Genomic DNA, 19341 nt, shown 5'->3' on the forward strand with positions numbered 1-19341 from the left:
GATATCTCTTTTTCAGTGTTATTGGTGCTAGTGTCTTAATCCATGTGCTAAAACAACACTACTAAAACATTGCAGCAACAAAACTGATTTGTTATGTTGCAGTTTTGATATGTTCTATGTCAATCACAGACTGATACATGATAGATAGTTTTAGAGATCACTCTAACTATCTATTTTTATCTATTTCCAGAAACATTTTACTACTGCTGAATGTTTAAGTCCAGCTCAGACTAACATAGCATTAACTGCCCTCAATTCCTAATCTTTCCATTCTGTGTTTCACTGTCTGTCTCTCTCAGTTTGCATATGGAGTTCCTGATCTCCATCTGAAGGACATCGCCTGCAGTCAGACTCTTCTTGAGCGTTTCCTAATTTTCCCGAGCCGTTGGGGCCTGTATTCTGTGCGCAATGCCATGTGCGTTCTCACACCACAGCGTCTTCAGACCATTGAGGACAAATTCTATGCTAATCTCGACTTCTTCAAACTTTTCCGCTTGGTCAGTCTACTCATACACTCAATAAAATCACTAATGTCATCTGTAAATGTTGGAAATGGGTTTGGGTGTAGAGGAAGTGCTGACACAGATAGCTATGCCAACTATGAGGGAAGTCAAATCAGCTCATGTTTTGGTTGGAAGCAACAAATAATTATGGTTCAGAATGTAGTATACACCAAAAAGACCAGCTTAAAGCGATAGTCCACCTCAAAATTTTAATTTTGCTTACCCTTGTCATTCCAAACCTGTTTTTTCTTCTGTGGAATACAAAAGAAGATATTTTAAGGAATGTTTTTAACGTTCCTGACAGTTACATTTGTTAAATTTGTTAAATTTGGCATTTGTAAGTGAAACTGAACAAAGGAAGATTAATGATTGATTATAGTACCAGCAAGTGCATGTTTTTGTACTTCCTGTTTGATGATAGCTCTTAAATTTTTGTAGAGTTAGTAACCCCACACACCCTTCCTGGTTGTTCTTGGTAGTTTATGGTTTCTAAATGAGCGTGGGGAGAGGACAGCGGGGCGTTAGCCTGAGTCACCCGATCAGTGTTAGTGAAGGGAACCGACTTGGCCTATTTCACTAATTAGATTACAGTCAACACACCTCTGCTGGACTAAACGCTATGAGAGCTTTAAATAATAATACTGATAGACTGTACTAAAGACTATTTTATCCAAGCTCCCCCCTCTGAACAGATACATAAACACATTAATCTTTATTAATTTGCTAGACACTTTTATCCAAAGCCACTCATGTGTTGTTAGTATCACGTTACACTTGAACACTGCAAGTATAATGACTCTAATTGTCAGTCTTATGCAAACACAGATGGCTGGATCCATATGAACATGTTATAAGTCACTTTTAACATTAGAGATAGATTGAGAGGCTGATAGGAAGGATGTCTCATATTTGAAGTTGCTCCTGTGACACACACACATGGCATTTCCTGAGCTTGGTCCCTGCTGGTCCATTGTAAAGTAGCTTGGATTCTGTAGAAGAAAGATTGTTTCTGGAAGTGTTACATCTCGAAGACAGGATGTGAGCTATGCACGCATTTCCCAAACCCTGCTTTGCTACTTCAGCTAAAATGATTTGGACACTGTTTAAAATGTTCATTTCATTTTATACATATATTTTATACATAAATGTAACTGAAACCAGTGTTATTGTTAATTATTACTAAAACTGAAACCATAAAAACATTTTCATTACTTAAAATAAAAATTAAATGAAAATATAATTAATTTCAGGTAGTTGCCAAGGCAGTATTTCGAAGAACTAAATAAACTAAAAACTAAAACTTAATAAAAAACTATATAGACACAGACATTAAAAATAAAAATGACAAAACTACAACAAATTACTTGAAAATATCTCAAATAATTTTTTTTACAAAAACTATAATCACTATAAACTCAATGATTCTAAAATAACTGACTGATTTTTTTTAACTTATTACTATTTATGTATTGCTTGTATTCACTTACTTTTTGTGTCACATTTGTGCCAGACTCTAATTTGCGCTGCTCTTGGTAGATTACATTGGTCATTATGGAAATGATCCGGCTGCGTCGTCAGTAGATCAAGAACATAACTTTCCACTCTCATTTACGCTTTTTTGGTATTGCGTTCTCATGCTAATTTGCCCTGTTTAGTAAATCTGGCCCATGAACTGTTAATGTATTGAATGCACTGTACATCTAATTCGTCTATGCCATCTAACTTGATGGTCTCATTTCCTTCTCTTCTCTCATTCCCAGCTTCCTCTAGTTCTTGATAACTACTCCAATGGACTGGACCTTCACTTCTGGGCCCGACTTCTGCCTGCCGTGTCTGAGAAGCTGAGAGCGGTGCGTAATGGACCTCAGGGCCCTACAAAAGTTCAACTGTATTTTTAGCGATCAGGAAATCACGATTTCCTCTGCGTGACTTTTTACGCAAGCATACGGATATGGAGATATCATTGGTGTGTGTGCGGAAAGCTAATTTCAGCCACTGCTCGGTCAGATTCATTATAAATAAGGTTGAGGTTCACATGTGATTAGTTGACAGTTGAGGGCGTTTTATACCCTGCTGAAAAGGGGGAAACGCAGCACGGATGTTATACGTCAATGTCTGCTGGTTAAAGTGTGTCAGTGTGCCTGCAGCTCTACAAGTCAGGGACTTCCTGTCGGTGGGCCTGCTCTTTTGTCTGTTGCCCGGCTAACAGGGATCCTGACGCCAATTACTAATTTTCCGAATTCCTTTTTCATCATGTTCTCCACACCACTGGGCCAGATGTACCAAGAACAACATAATGAAAAAATCCAGGAATTTACTGTCTCGATTTTTCCAAAAATATCCCTTTTTATTAGCTTGTGAGGAAACAAATGTGTTCTATAGAACTTGCTGGCTTTTGTTTGAAGGAGTTTGTATGAATCAATTGACTGCTGTTATCTGACATCCTCTAGACGCTGTTTTTTCTCTCTCTTCACCTGCCGTAGTACTGTGGACCCCAGAGGCTCAGATTATCTGTCCTGTGTCTGTAGGCTTTGATGTGTTTGAGTTTAGAGGATAATGGACTTTCCCACCCAGAGGGATTTTAGTTTGGTGCCAAAAGATTTGGTTTGCCTTCTGACTCCATGACAGATATGAAATTCTTACTCCTTACTTTGTTGAAAGATGTGCAGATTATGGTGATTTCGGCACAAACCTCATCAGAAATATTTTAGTACAATTGATTATTTATTATTGTTCTGTAAGTTGGAAGTAGTTAAATCCACAGGATCCCCAATCTGGACATTGAAGTCACACATACGGAATATGAATTATATTGCATTAAATACAAAATGAACCAACTGAAATGAAATGAAATGTTCTCCATGTTCTAATTTAGACAACCAGAAAGTTTCCAACACTGTAATAAGTGAACAGTTGGATCAACTTAAAAAAATACTTTAATTGGTAACACCTTAAGAAATTAAGTTTTCTCAACTTAAATTACCACATTTTTCACGATAAAACGTGATAATTTAAGTTGAGAAAACTTAATTTCTTTAGGTGTTACCAATTGAAGTAATTTTTTTAAGTTGATCCAACTGTTCACTTTTTACAGTGAAATACTTTTTAGCATAATTTGTAACTGTCCAATTTTGTGCCAAACGTTTTTATGAAACGTTTTGCTTGAAAAGTGAGCTTGTGCTTTAAAACTGAAATATAGAATATAAAACATTTTGGTTTGGTATTTGATATTATAAGTAACACAATGACATTCATACATTAAATGTGTCTGAATACTTTTTTGGAGCCACTGTATTCTAAAAACATTGCTTGTTTTTTTTATTTTTTTTTAGCTAAATTAAAAAAATGCAGATTCATTTTGATTTTGAAAAAAAAAAAAAACTCCTCTACCCCTTTTTCAACAGCTGTTTGACAGAACTAGCTCTAAAGACCTCCTGCAAGTGGTCTCTCTATTGCTTCAGTCCCATGAGACTCCATCTTTCAGCCAACTCATGGCCGCCACCTCCAGCTTGTTCTGTGGCTACACTGAAGGGGCCTTCTCCAGGGTCACCTCCTTCAACTGGTACGAGGATAACAACTACAAAGCCTTTTTGGGCATCAACAGCACAAGGGGAGAGGGGAAGTACAACTACGATCACACGGCCAGTGAGTACTGTACTTTACAGAGACTTTAGTTTAGACTGATGAAGAGGAAAAGAGGAGAAGAGAATGTTGAATCCTTATCTCTTTCAGCTCCGTTCTGTAATGACCTCATGAAGGATTTGGAGTCCAATCCGGTCACAAGGATTGTGTGGAGTTCAGTCAAGCCTTTCCTGATGGGCAAAATTCTGTATGCTCCTGATTCCCCTGCTGTCAGACAGATCATTAAAAATGTAAGAAAAACAGCTCTTCTTTGACTGTACACACACCTGGAACAACAGTAGATGAGTGTATTAATGCAACAGCTAATCTTGCTCCGGGCCTGTCAGATAAATCACCACATTGCTGCAGACATGTCAGTGGGTTAAGCCAGAGGGGAAATGATGGGCCTGACTGATGGGCAGGACAGACGGCTTCCCATAGAGGCTACATGTGTTTTAGGAGCACTTCAGGACATATGACCAGCTGACTGGCTTTTGCTCCCTCAGATTCTTATGTAAGCAGGTCTGCAGGTTTTTTCGGCATGGGTGCTTTGTAAATGAGTTTCCTCTCTTTCCACGTACAGCATACCCTTAGCATTCCTGTACCTCAAAAAGTCGTTAACAACTGATAAAATATACCTTAAATGACATGTAAGTTGCTTCAAATAGGTTCACTGTAAAAAAATATTGTTGGTTTAACTTAAAAAACTAAGTTACCTGGTTGCCTTAAAATTTTGAGTTCACTGAAATTAAAAAATGTAGTTAATACAACAAAGAGATTGGTTTAATAAATAGAAACTCAAAATATTATGTTATCTGAACCACATTAATTATCTAAGTTGATTTGACAAATGGTTAAAAGTTGTGATAAATCATGAAAATATTTTTTTACAGTGTTGTTTTTATACATCTGGCATCTGAAAGTCTAGTAGACTGGCAAATGCATAAAAACGACTACTTTTTTGTTTGAGCAGAGTAACTGTCTTCTAGGAAACATGTAAGGTTACACTTTATTTTGAAAGTCCACTTTAGACATACTGACCATAAGTAACTTTGCAACATGTCAACTAACTCTCAATAATTTGCAACTACATGTGAACTAACTCTTATTAGAGTATTAATTGACTGTTAGGTTAGGGTTGGGGTTAGTAGAATAAGTTGACATGTACTTGCAAAGTTACTAATAGTCAGTTGAATGTCGGTTGTGGGACCATCAAAATAGTGTTACTAGATATTAACCAAAAAGACTACTAATACCTAATGACTAATATGACATGTAGTCAAAACCGAAGAATGTGTAGGACCTGGGGGATCGTTCTGAAGGTACAGTTTAACTGCTCAGGACAAGCAAGGGTCTCATGGACAACATCACAGAACATGAAAACAAACCATCTTGGTAATAAAAACACAGTGTTAAGATTCAAGGATATGTAAAATATTGAACTGGTTCATTTGTGTAAATGCAGCTCTTTTGTGAATCTTTCCTTGGTGCCTCTCAAATTGGAAATGTGGAAGCAAAAAAATAAAGAATTTGAGTGAAGGTTTTGCCCCTGGAGAGAGCTCCGTTGCAGGACAGGCTTAGGTGGGGACATGCTTGCCCTGGGCAATGGGCCATGGCTATGGCTTTGGTCCCATCAGATCAGCTTTAGAAAGCTTCAGTTTCTCTGTTTATGCAGTAGGGCTTTCAGTGGGACTGTGTATACTGCTCCTGGTGGGAATTCAGTCATTCTGTGGTCAAACGCCAAGCAGACGACCAGTTGCCACCACTTGAGTATTGTCCTGTCTTTGTGACTTTGCCATTGAATGCTAAACAAACTGATTATTTAATTTGTGCTTGCTTACTTTTATTTGAATGCATCTATCCTTTGTAAGTTTGTGTGTTTGTGTATGTTTACCCAGGCAAACACTACCTTTGAGGAGTTAGAAAGACTTCGGAACATGGGTCGGGCCTGGGAGGAGGTGGGCCCACAGGTGTGGAGCTTTTTTCAGGATGGAATACAGATGAACATGCTTCGGGTAAGCTCTGTTTCTTAAACATTCTTTGAAAACATTCTTAGACATTCTTACACCAATACATGAGAGATCCTTTCATTTTTAGCACAGTATTTCAAGTGTGAACGTGATTTTACCAATTAGAACGTTTTCCTGGATTAACGTCCTTGTTGCTTTCCAATAAACCAATCAGATATAAGAGATAGGTTTAGAGTTAATGTTAAGTTTAGGCTTACAACAGTTGGGTAAGGGGCTTCTACACCAATCTTATTCACTTATCACCTCTATAGGAATATCGTTCCAGGATGTCTTACTTGGCAAAATCACGGCAACCATATTTCATGCAAGTTTTCAGTTCCATAATATTGTGCCTTATATCTCAGGACTCCATTAGAAACCCCACAGTGATGGATTATATCAACAAAGGCCTCCAGGATACTCCGTTTACTGGCCAACACATCCTCAACTTCCTGCACAATGGTCATGAGGAGGATCGAGCCCAGGACATGCCTGACTTTGACTGGCGAAACATCTTTAACCTGACTGACCAAGTTATTCGCCTCGTAAACAGATACGGAGAGGTATTAAATACTAGCAACAAGAATACTACTCATACTAATCATACTACTCGTATGGTAAACAATGAAATGTAAAATGTGCTGTACTGCTGAGTGGAGTTGAGTTCTGTGTCCCACAATGCACTGACCTTCCATTTACAGTATGATGAACTAGTTTTTATTTATTTATTTATTTGAACAAAACTGGATCTAAAATGCAAAAAGGTTTTTGAAATGTTGCATACTGCATTCTATTTTGCATATACAGTATATATATATACATCAAAAGTTTGGGATAGTTTTATTGGGATACTTACTATATTGGGATAGTTGTTTTCTTATGAAAATGCTTGAACAGCATTTATTTAAAATAGAAATATTTTGTAAAAATGTATTTAAAAAAGTGTCTTTATCAGTTAAAAGTGTCTGAAAAAAAGTTAGTTTCTTTGCAAATTTTGAATGGAATAAATAGTATGCTATGCAGTATACAACATATGCAGTGCAGTCTGCAGTATGGTCATATTCCTTTTTTAATACACGGCTGTTGAAATTCAAAATATCTTTTTTATAATACTGTTAGTTATTTTATTGGAATTTCTAAGTTCACTCGTCATTTAGAATTTCAGTGTAGATAAAGAGACCAAGGGTGAAAACCAAGTGGTCACTCTCAGCCTGATGTCAAGCAGAACAAAGAAAAACGTTTGATTTCTCACTGAGAGTTTGCCAGTGTGGAAGAGCTCTTTAATGGTAGAGTTCAATGCAGAATGCCTTCAATACAAATCAGGGTGAGCTTAAAGCAGCCTGTGCCAGGGAGAGCAAGACCTCTGCTATCTAAACCATGTGTCTTTTAGTTTTTGTCTGGCTTAGCTAGCAACACTTGAGGAGTGACAGACAAACCCAACGAATGAGTCCGATTCGATACAGCTGTCAATCTACTCGACCTACACAAAGAGAAAGCGCAGGCCAGTTTACTGCAGTGCATACCGGCCACATGGAGAACAATGTCTCCAAGATCTCTAATAGAATATTATGCCAAGCTGAAAACAAATCAGCAAACAATTCAATTAAACTGAAGACTCATTGAATGAGTCTTTTTGGATGCTTTTTGAATTCCGATACAGATCTAATACAGTGGAACGACTTGATCTGATTCAGTTTGACAGTCCGGCATTCAATGGCATCACATTCATTTAAAAATGTCTTTAATTTGACATTACATTTTTTTTAAATTTTACATTATTTACATAATTTCTTTTTAATATATTGATTTTCATATTTTCTGTTACGGCACCTGAAATACTATTTACTATTTTATATATAGAAAATAGTAAGTAGTATGTATATATATATTTATACTCATACACAAAGTGAGTATACACCCCTTACATTTCAGCAACCATTTTAGTATATCTTCTCAAGGGACAATGAAACTTGGATATATTTTAGAGTAGTAAATGTGCTGCTTGTTTAGCAGTTATTTACTGTCCTCTGAAAATAACTCAACATACAGCCATTATTGTCAAAATAACTGGCAACAAAAGTGAGTACACCCTGAGTGAACATGTCAAAACTGTGTCCAAAGTGTCAATATTTTGTGTGAGCACCACTGTTATCTCGCACTGCCGTAATCCTCCTGGGCATGGAGTTTACCAGAGCTGCACAGGTTGTTGCTGGGATCCACATAATAACATCACGTAGATGCTGGCTGTTAGACACGTGGCGCTTCTCCACCTTCTGCTTGAGGATTCCCCACAGGTGCTCAATAGGGTTCAGGTGGCGACATACTTCACCTTCACCTTCACCTTCAGCATACTTCAAGGCAGTTGTCATCTTGGCGGTGTGTTTGTGGTCATTATAATGCCATTCAGCCCAGTTTCTGAAGGGAGGGCATCATGTTCTGCTTCAGAATGTCACAGTATGTGTTGGAATCCATGTTTCACTCAATGAAGCACAGCTCCCCAGTACCAGCAGCACTCATGCAGCCCCAGACCATGATGCTACCACCACCTTGCTTAACTGTAGGCAAGACATCATTTTCTTGGTACTCCTTGGGCGTCGCCACACATGCTGGACACCATCTGAGCCAAACAAGTTTATCTTAGTCTCATCAGACCACAGGACATGGTTCCAGTAAGTCATGCTCTTGGACAAGTTGTCTTCAGCAAACTGTTTGCGGGCTTTGTTGTGAGGCAGCTTCAGAAGAGGCTTCCTTCTGGGACGACGGCCATACAAACCGACTTGTTGCAGTGTGCGGTGTATGGTCTGAGCATATATATATATATATATATATATATATATAAATAAATATATGCTACTTACTGTTTTCTTTATTTAGGTTCTTTATAAGGATCATGTGACACTGAAAACTGGAGTAATAGCTGATGAAAATTCAGCTTTGCATCACAGAAATAAATTAGATTTTAAAGTATAATAAAATAGAAAACCGTTATTTTAAATTGTAATAAAATTTCACAATATTACAGTTTTCTTTTTTCTGTATTTTTGATCAAATAAATGCAAGCTTGATGAGCATAAGAGACTTCTTTTAAAAACATTAAAAATAGTAATGTTTTCAAAATTTTGACCAGCACTATATATTACACGTTTCAGCATACGCATACCTATGATATGATAAAGTAGAAATGAGGTGAAATGATATACTTAGATACTCCCCATCTATTTACAGTGTCTTGTCCTGGACAAGTTCTCCGGCATTTCTGATGAGGACCAGCTGACCCATCGAGCGCTGGACCTTCTAGGGGAGAGCAAGTTCTGGGCAGGCCTGGTATTTGTTGACATGTACTCCTGGACCACCAAGATACCCCCTCATGTCAAATTCAAAATCCGTATGGACATTGATGTCGTAGAGCGCACCAACAAGATCAAAGACAGGTCTGTCTGAACACTCTCAGAAAAAAAACATGCAAATACTGTACCTTTAAGGGTACAACAGCTTGTCACTAGGGCAGTACCCTTAAAAGGACAACTTTGTACCTTATTTACCCGTAAAAGTTCAAAGTAGTACCTTAAAGGGTACATATTACTACTAAAATGCAGATTTTAGGAGTAGATAAAGTACAAAGTTGTCCTTTTAAGAGTACTGCCCCAGTCATTCCCCAAATCTTGATTTTCTTTGCATTTATTCCAATATATATCCTCTATGATCAGATACTGGGATCCAGGGCCAAGGGCTGATCCAATGGATGATCTGCGTTATATATGGGGAGGATTTGCATACTTGCAGGACATGATAGAACATGGGATAATAAAGAGCCACACTGGGAAGGAATGGCCGTTAGGAGTCTACCTGCAGCAGATGCCCTATCCCTGCTATGTGGATGACCTGTAAGTATCACACTCAGTATTTTTAACATTTATGCATGATATTTCTAGACCCATCTGCTAATATTAGAGATGTAATTGATCATTATTTTATTTTGTTTATTGGATATTTAATTGTGCATGCTCATTTTCACATTTAGATTACCTTTGCGTCATGTAACACTCGCTTTAAAAACATTAATCCATAAAGCCTATTGTATCATAAAAATCCCCTTCAGGTCGTGGTATACGTGCATTTTTGCTGTGAATTTTTTACAGTTTTTTTATATTTATATTGTTATAAGAAGTTACTGGACTGAAGGTTTACAGTACTTGGTTATCCATACATTTAGAAAAATCATGTTAAAGTATCAAATATGATACAACATTTATCTGTACATCTCTCAATCATTATTGTATTGCATTGCATTATATGTTATGACCCCCACAATAAAAACTACAGAGCTTTGATCATAAAACTAAGCATTTAAATATCATCTTGCTAAGACATATTGTTGAAAGATATAGTGATGCCTGATATTTATATGCATTTTATGTAAGTAGTCTGCTATACTGTTATAAAGATCTCAATGATTTACATTACAAGCTATCAGAATTTCATCTTACTTCAACTGCACAATATTTTTGCTCACTTTGGGCCTCTGAATAAAATGTTTCCTCCTTGAGCATAATCTCCTATAGCATACAATATGAGCCATTAAAGCCTGGTGTATCAAATATGACACTCAACAAAAACATTATGTACCCGTGTTATTTTTTTAAACTTATTTAGACAAAATAGTTACATTTTAATTAAGTATCTAATATATCGATTAGAATCCGTAACATGAAAATGATTAATGGCTTACTTGTATCTGAATTTGAATATTGTTGCATATCGTCAGTCTTCTCCCCCGATCAATAATCTATCTTCCTCTTCTCATTGACGACACACAGCTTCATGCTGACTCTGAACCGCTGCTTTCCGATCTTCATGGTATTGGCCTGGGTCTACTCTGTCTCTATGACGGTGAAGAGCATCGTGCTGGAGAAGGAGATGAGGTTGAAAGAGACTCTGAAGGCCATGGGCGTCACTAACCGTGTGCTCTGGTGCACATGGTTCATCGACACATTCTTCATGATGGCGTCCAGCACAGCCCTGCTTACTCTTATTATCATGGTGAGAGATGGTGTCCAAAACACTCCTGATATCAGCAAGCAAGGCCAACTAAGACCAGTAAACCAGTGTTTTTTTCTTCTTCAGTAGAATAGTGGTAAAAGATCTGGTTAGAACCAAGGTTGTTGGTTCAGTTTCCCAAAGGTGATCCATGACTTTCAAAAAAGGGTGCTGTCCCTGTAAAATATTATTTTTATTTAGGTTGCTTTCAACTAAAGTGTGAGCAAATTTTTTCTCTGTTTTCAGATTTAATCTTTTTACTGACATCTTGTGGCTACCATCATAAGATACATTTGAATATGTACTAATAAATATTTTCTATTCATCAAAACAATCCTGGGGGAAAAAAGTATCACGGACCACAACATGGACCACAATTTTTTTTACTATTTTCAATTGATAATAATGTGAAATGTTTCTTGAGCATTAAATCAGCATATTAGGATCATGTGACACTGAAGACTGGGGTAATGATGCTGAAAATTCAGCTTTGCCATCACAAGAATAAATTACACTTTAAATATATGAAAACTCTTATTTTAAATCTTAATAACATTCCACAATATTACTGTTTTTACTATATTGTTGGTAAAAAAAAAAAAAAGCAGCCTTGGTGAGTGTAGAGAGCTTTCAAAACATGACAAAATCTAACCGACCCTAAAACTTTTGAGCGGTATTGTACAACCAAATGTTTGTTTTAAAGAATATAAAAGCTCATCTTTGTGTTCTCACAGGGAGGAAAAGTGCTGAACTATAGCAATCCCATCATTCTCTTCCTATTCCTGCTCACTTTCACCACGGCAACCATCATGCAGTGCTTCCTCATGAGCGTGTTTTTCAACAAGGCGAACTTGGCGGCAGCCTGCAGTGGAATCATTTACTTCACTCTTTACCTGCCTCATATAGTTTGCTTCGCCTGGCAGGACCGCATTACCAAGGATATGAAAATCATGGCGGTATGTTGCATGATAAAACTACCGAACGGAACAAATTCAGAACTTAAATGTGATGTTCTGATTCTAAGATTGTTATATTGTGTGTCAGAGTCTGATGTCCCAGGTGGCGTTCGGCTTTGGGACGGAGTACCTGTCCCGTTACGAGGAGCAGGGTCTCGGCCTGCAGTGGGATAACATCCAGACCAGCCTTCTGGAGGGGGACGAGTTCTCCTTTCTCACCTCGATTATCATGATGGCATTAGATACGGTCCTTTATGGCATTCTCGCATGGTACCTCGATAATGTCTTCCCAGGTAAAATATATTCAGGTTGGTTTGATAATAAAAAGCCTATCAGAGGATTATAAGTAACAAATCTTGTGTATATCATCAGGGCAGTATGGTATTGGTCGGCCTTGTTACTTTCCAATCCAGCCTTCTTATTGGTTGAACCGACCTGAGCCTCTAAAACAAGGTGAGTGTCTTTATAGCTTATTGTAAGTGGTTTCCTCAGCTTTTTATGAACACGTAATCTCTTTTACACAGTTCCTGGAAAGTCAGCAGTGGAGAAACCTGCTTTTGATAATCTGGTGAACAACACTAATGACCAGGCCAAGAACCACAATAATGACCAGGCCGAGAACCACACAGCACCCGAAAAACCTCCGGAGCAGCCAGGGTCCTGCAAACATGGAGATATACGGGATAAACTAGAGAAAGGACCAAAGAGCCCTGATGAAGAGGAGACGACCAATCACAGCATGAGCACAGACTCATCAGGTGTGGGAGAAAAAACAGCTTAAACCAGTCTAAAGTGGTTTGCTGGTCTTATCTGGTCCCTCAGGTCTAGTTTACCAGGTTTGGAGACGTTTTAGTCAGTTAATACATATGACCTGACCAGGTAAACTAGCTGAACATCAGTGGCTGGTTGCAGACTAGTCATACAATTAGTCATCTAATTATTTTCTTTTGGACTGGTCGAAACTTTTTTTAATGTACTGTAAGTTACAGAAAAAAAGTAGATTGCTGTGAATGTGAACCTGAAAGTAGCTGCTAGTTTGGCTGACTAGTTCTTAACACACACTACGTCCGAAATCAAATAATTCCCTACTATTTAGCATGCGAAAAACAGTACGCCAAAAGAGTAGTATGTCCGAATACATAGTATTTGAAAAACAGTAGGCGAAAAGTACCCGAATGAGTACTTCCGGTGAGATGCTGAAGTGCACACTCGATGAACACTTTACAAGAGAGGATTTAGGAATCACATTGAAGCAAAACAATTGATGCTGGTAGATCACATGACAGTAACAACATGGCGGATGTAGTACGTCTCGGAGTAAGTTCAAATTCAAATGTACGCAATTTCAGACACACCGAAAGTCTATGTTTATGCACCTGGCCCAATTTAGCCAGGCTAGGTTGGTTGATGCAGTTTGTATCCGCATGGAACTGCTGAATTACTAATTATTTTACCTGTAAATTCTGACAGATCTATTGTGGTTCTAGTGGGCTTTATTATCTATCAGGGGAAACCTTTCATTCTACAGTATTTTGTGAAAGAACCTATTACAACAAACAGGAAGGTGGTGTTTCTTTTCTTACTCCTGGAAAAGATCCCATCAGATGTATTCAAAGACCTAACCAGGCTTATCTGCTTGACTAGAGCGCAGGCATCCAGCAGGTTTTTTTGGCTTTGAACTGATGGAGCCCCATGGGAGTAATTACTGCAGTCTTAGCTTCGCTGGCTTTATCCATCAGCACTTGCCAGCGCTCTGTCTTAAGTTCAAGCGCACTGTATAAGGTGGCGCCAGGCATGTGTGCACACGCATGTACACTAGTATAATCGCACACGATGCACAAACACATCTCTGTCCGTGCCCTTTGTGGGAACCCGGTGGCCTTGCGTCTGTTTGCTTGGCTGGCAGGTTGGAATGCTGGTTTCTGTGTTTGTCTTAATGCCGGTTAATGTATATTAGAGTTGTTAGAGATGTTTATTTCATCGTGACAATGACATTCCTTTCGTCTCACGGATCAAGGTGTATATACACCTTTTCCTAACAAAATGTTTACCATGGTAGCTATGGTTTTAAACAAAATAATACTTACTTCCTGGTTTCATGCCCATTTTATATATATATATATATGTATATACACTATACTGTATATACACCTGTTCCTAACAAAAAGTTCATGGTTTCAAACCAAATAATAGTTCCTTCCGGTTTTATGCTCATTTTATATGTATATATACTGTTTACGCACATATAATTAAACTATATTATGAATTTATATTTGACCCTAAAGATTTGATTAAAATCAGAATAAGTCTAAGTAACTTTTAAGCAAATATTTGTAATATCTATACACAATTATGTCCCTTTACACACCACATAATTGTATTTTATAATGATCTGAAGTGTTTCTGTATAATAAACATGTAATATCTTAATCACCTTCTAATCTCTTATCCCCAGGGAGGCACTTTTTCGAGCCCGAACCATCCGGTTTGGTGGTTGGAGTGTGTGTGGAGAACCTGTATAAGGTGTTCAGCGGCGGCTCTAGACCTGCTGTGGACGGTCTGAGTATCACCTTCTACGAGGGTCAGATCACTGCTTTCCTTGGACACAACGGAGCCGGAAAAACCACTACCATGTGTGTTTACAAAACCAGTGAAATGGATCTTTGTTTATCTATTGGAATATCATACATGGAAGTCTTCTCCTCTCCTCTCTCCCACAGGTCTATTCTCACCGGCATGTTCCCTCCCACCTCTGGCACGGCCTATATTTATGGGAAAGATATCCGAACAGACATGGATGCCATTCGTAAATCTCTGGGAATGTGCCCCCAACATAACATCATCTTTCACCAGTTCGTAAACCCCTCCATTGGAAGGATGTTGATTCACCTGCTAATATAAAATTCTGATTTGTTCTGATCTCTTTCTCTTCTACAGTATGACGGTAGCAGAGCACATCTTGTTTTACTCTCTACTGAAGGGTAGGCCGTTGCCCGAAGCCCAGCTAGAGGTGGAAAACATGCTGGAAGATCTCGGTCTCCCTCACAAGAGGAATGAGGAGGCACAAAACCTGTCAGGTTAGATCATAAATACCTTTTTTTTACAATCCCGAACTCAATTCTGTTCTGTAACACTGTAAGACTGAATTGAGGAATAAAAAGAGGATATTGTCTTCCTATGTAGGTGGTATGCAGAGGAAGCTTTCCGTTGCCATGGCTTTTGTCGGTGGTGCTAAAGTGGTGTTTCTGGATGAACCTACATCAGGAGTGGACCCCTATTCTAGGCGCTCTATCTGGGACCTTCTGCTGAAATACCGTGCTGGTATATGAGCCAAACTAAAAAATACAATTATACTTCAAATACATTTTTTTCTAAAGATGGTTTCGGTCATTTTACGTAGTTCTTATCACACAGACATATGTTCAAATGTTCGTTTCTCCAATAAATTTGATCTATGATATTGGATAATAAATGCATCCATCTAGCCATAATACATTTTATTATTATTAATATTATTTCATATATTTTATTTTTTATTTAACATTGTTTTTATATTTTATATAGAATATCCATCCATCCCTCCATCCATCTATATGTCTGTCTAATAAATTGTATATATATTTCTTTCATATGTATTTTATACATTTAATTATTATTATTATATTAATATCTAATAAATGTTTTATTTCTATATTTTATTCCCAGTTCATACTTTTTTACTATTTTATTTTATATAATTCATATTTTTATGTTTTATATAGAAAATATTACATAATAAATACCATCCGTCCATCCATATATTCATTACGATGTGTACAAATATTTTTTATTATTATTTATATTATTATTAATATTATTATTTTAGATATTTTTTATATTTTATATAGAATTTCCATCCATCCTTCCATCCATCTATATGTACGTCAAATAAATTGTATTATATATTTAAAAAAAAATTCATGTTTTTTTATGATTTATTAATAAATGTAAATGTTATTATATATTTTTTCTTTCTTTTTTTTCTATATTGATTCCCATCCATTCATTTTTAAATTATTTTATTTGATATAATTCATATTTTAATTTTTTTATATATTTTATATAAAAAATAGGATATCCGTTCAATCCATCAAGATATGTGTAAAAAAAATTATAATTGATATATCAATCTATTGTAAAATTGAGCATCATCTAACAGACTTTGTTCTATACATCTCTGGGTGTAAAAGTGTGTATCGGTGTGTTATTCAGGTCGTACAGTGATCTTGTCCACACACCACATGGATGAAGCTGACCTGCTGAGTGACCGTGTGGCCATCATCTCTCAGGGTCGTCTGCACTGCTGTGGCTCTCCTCTCTTCCTGAAGAACTGTCTGGGCGCTGGCTTCTACCTCACTCTGGTGCGGCGCATTAAAGAGCAGCCGTCCCATGTCAGTAAAGAGGTGAGACTTTTACCATCTATTACAGAGAGTGTATAAAGCAGCTAGACTCTCATGGTTGTTGTGGTCCTCACAGGGTCAGTGTGACTGTACTGAGGACTGCTCCTGTAAGTGCTCACTCTGTACCAAATTTAAGGAGAGCACCATAGAGCAGCCCAGAGTGTCAGAAAGACAGATGGAAGGTAAAGAGTTCATATGTTTATATCAGATCAATGAAATCAAACTGTAACGATCATAATTTAGGATGTATAATCTCGCTCTCTCAGGGGACATAGAGAGAATAACGGCCCTCGTCCACCATCACGTCCCAGAGGCCAAACTGATAGAGGTCATAGGGCAGGAGCTGACCTTCCTGCTGCCCAGCCGGGGCTTCAAACATCGTTCTTACGCCAGCCTGTTCAGAGAGCTGGAGGAGACGCTGGCAGACATGGGGCTCAGCAGCTTTGGAGTGTCAGACACTTCATTGGAGGAGGTCTGTCATGCACAAACAGGCTCATTTACTATCATTTGTATTTGAGATCATCGAGAACATAAAAAAAATAAAAATAAAAAAATATTATTTTTATTATTATTATTATTATTAATTTTTTTTTTTTTTTTACCACCTCCCTTTGTACAACCTGAAACAATTATATGTTGATCATTCAATAATAATAATGTTAATATTTTTCATATATATTTTATTTTATTTTGCAGTAAGGGATCATCTTTTTAAAATCCATCATCCTCCTTTGCACAGCCTGTAAAAATCAAGTTTTGTCTCTTGTGTCGTGTAGATATTTCTGAAAGTCACAACTGATGGAGAGGCTGCACACATCAACACTGCATCTGGTAAGATTTCAGTGTACAATCTCTCATTCATTCTTAGCTGTACAGATACTGTGCATATATGTCAGTTTAGTGCTTGTGAGTCTTGTATATTGTGATGGTGATGTCTATATTTGTGGTTGAACCCCTTAGACATCAGAGACATCAGAGTTCTGCAACAGAGATCTCTTGCGAGTCTTTATAGAGACACTGCAGTCAAAGTGAATATAGAAGAAGGTGACGTCTAACTTAGTCTCTGAGGCTTATAATGCTTCATCATTACTTCAGCTAAAGCTGCCTTGCTAAAACAACACAGAGTTAAATGGACAACAGAAACATGCCGCTAAACAATATGCTAATAGTGCATGTGGTGCAGGTTAACTCTTTGACGCATGGAGTGATTTCTTTTGACTCTAATAATTCTTAATGACTTATTAATGCTTATATATTTTATTTGACTGAATATATTTTATGATATATGATGGAAACATCTATTGGACAGATGTGTAACTCTCAAATATTAATATAAAATATATTTTCAAAATATTTTTTTTGTTATTTAAAAATTAATACATCAAAGGGTTAAGCTCGCCTTTTATAGTTGTAGATAGAGTTATTTTTTATAGTTAAAAATTAGTTATAGAGCAATATATCAGCCAGGCTTATTATGATAAATCATCAAAGGATATTTGAGCTTTTTGAGATTCTGTATAAGCCAGCCCTTGTTTTGTTTTATTTTATTTTATTTTATTTTTTATTTTTTTTTTAATTTTTTTTTTAACCATCATCTTCCTTTGTACAACCTATAATAATAATGTGTTGTTCATTTGTTCAATAATAATAATGTTAATAATGTAACATTTTGTCTATATGCTGTTCTCTAGATATCTGCATCAGCCTTTGGAAAACCCGTATTAGTTGACCAAAAAACTATATAAATAATGTTGTCCTACATTTCCTTTTGACAGCGTTTAATCTTTTGTGCAGATGCAGACAGGTCGGCGTATGCTAATGGTCAGTCAACCTCTGGAGGTTCGACCAGCAAAGAGTGCAGAGGATCCCCACAGGTGAAGGGAATCTTTCTGGTCCTAAAGCAGTTTTTCGCTCTTCTCATTAAGAGGTTCCATCACTCCACACGCTCTGGAAAAGACTTCCTTGCCCAGGTCAGAATAGCATCATTGCTTTGTAAACATTTAGCTTAGTGATGAAGTCCATAAATAAGATTCAGTTAAATGTAATTTAAGTTGAAATGACTTAAACATATAAGTTGATTGTACTTATAGTATAAATTTAAGGCAGCAACTTTTCTTTTAGTGTTTAAATTCTCTTCCTCAGATTGTTTTGCCCGCTAGTTTTGTCCTGGTTTCTCTGATGTTCACGCTGATTGTTCCTCCATTCGGAGAATATCCCAGTCTTACTCTAAGCCCATGGATGTACGGCCGACAGTTCACCTTCTTCAGGTACATTTATGATGGAACAGGATTAGTTAATTTATCCAATGTAAAGTTACCTGAGAAGTTAAAAACAGCATTTTTAATGTCTGTCTCCAGTAATGAAGAGATGCAGAGCCCAGCTATGAGGTATTTTGGAGAGGTTCTCCTAAACAGACCTGGATTTGGCACTCGCTGTATGGTGGATGAACCTCTACAGTACGTGTACATGATATGAATGAATATCCAGAGGATTTTGTCCTACTTACTGTGACCATTTATGTTTCCCACAGAGACTATCCATGTAATAACATAACCACAGAGTGGGAGATGCCCCTGGTGAACCCGACGCTCATTGAGATGCTGGATAACCCTGAGTGGACAGACATAAGTCCGTCTCCCAGCTGCCAGTGCAGCACGCCCAAAACGCTCACCATGTTACCTGTGTGTCCAGAAGGTGCTGGGGGTCTTCCTCCTCCCCAGGTCTGTCTCTCGACTATAGTTATGACACTACAAATTACTTAAAATGTTGTATAATG

General features: G+C 37.3%; 1 protein-coding gene across 1 annotated transcript in view; it reads left to right on the top strand.

Annotated features, from left to right (window-relative positions):
- Window positions 1-19341, top strand: part of abca4a (ATP-binding cassette, sub-family A (ABC1), member 4a) — a gene marked incomplete at its 5' end in the record, with an annotated part of 32779 nt that overhangs the window by 5234 nt on the left and 8204 nt on the right. The window contains 25 exons of the mRNA XM_081352778.1: window positions 300-497; window positions 2264-2353; window positions 3908-4148; window positions 4236-4375; window positions 6023-6139; window positions 6499-6696; window positions 9359-9564; window positions 9841-10017; window positions 10951-11173; window positions 11905-12126; window positions 12215-12419; window positions 12499-12579; window positions 12651-12884; window positions 14582-14759; window positions 14847-14978; window positions 15064-15203; window positions 15310-15447; window positions 16378-16568; window positions 16642-16747; window positions 16832-17037; window positions 17342-17409; window positions 18370-18535; window positions 18708-18832; window positions 18923-19021; window positions 19096-19285. Of these exons, the coding sequence (XP_081208904.1) occupies window positions 300-497; window positions 2264-2353; window positions 3908-4148; window positions 4236-4375; window positions 6023-6139; window positions 6499-6696; window positions 9359-9564; window positions 9841-10017; window positions 10951-11173; window positions 11905-12126; window positions 12215-12419; window positions 12499-12579; window positions 12651-12884; window positions 14582-14759; window positions 14847-14978; window positions 15064-15203; window positions 15310-15447; window positions 16378-16568; window positions 16642-16747; window positions 16832-17037; window positions 17342-17409; window positions 18370-18535; window positions 18708-18832; window positions 18923-19021; window positions 19096-19285 (4071 nt within the window). The remainder of the gene's footprint in view (window positions 1-299; window positions 498-2263; window positions 2354-3907; window positions 4149-4235; window positions 4376-6022; window positions 6140-6498; window positions 6697-9358; window positions 9565-9840; window positions 10018-10950; window positions 11174-11904; window positions 12127-12214; window positions 12420-12498; window positions 12580-12650; window positions 12885-14581; window positions 14760-14846; window positions 14979-15063; window positions 15204-15309; window positions 15448-16377; window positions 16569-16641; window positions 16748-16831; window positions 17038-17341; window positions 17410-18369; window positions 18536-18707; window positions 18833-18922; window positions 19022-19095; window positions 19286-19341) is intronic.

This window comes from Scardinius erythrophthalmus (genome assembly GCF_964197995.2).
Source record: "Scardinius erythrophthalmus genome assembly, chromosome: 22".
In the NCBI taxonomy this organism is placed as follows: Eukaryota; Metazoa; Chordata; class Actinopteri; order Cypriniformes; family Leuciscidae; genus Scardinius; species Scardinius erythrophthalmus.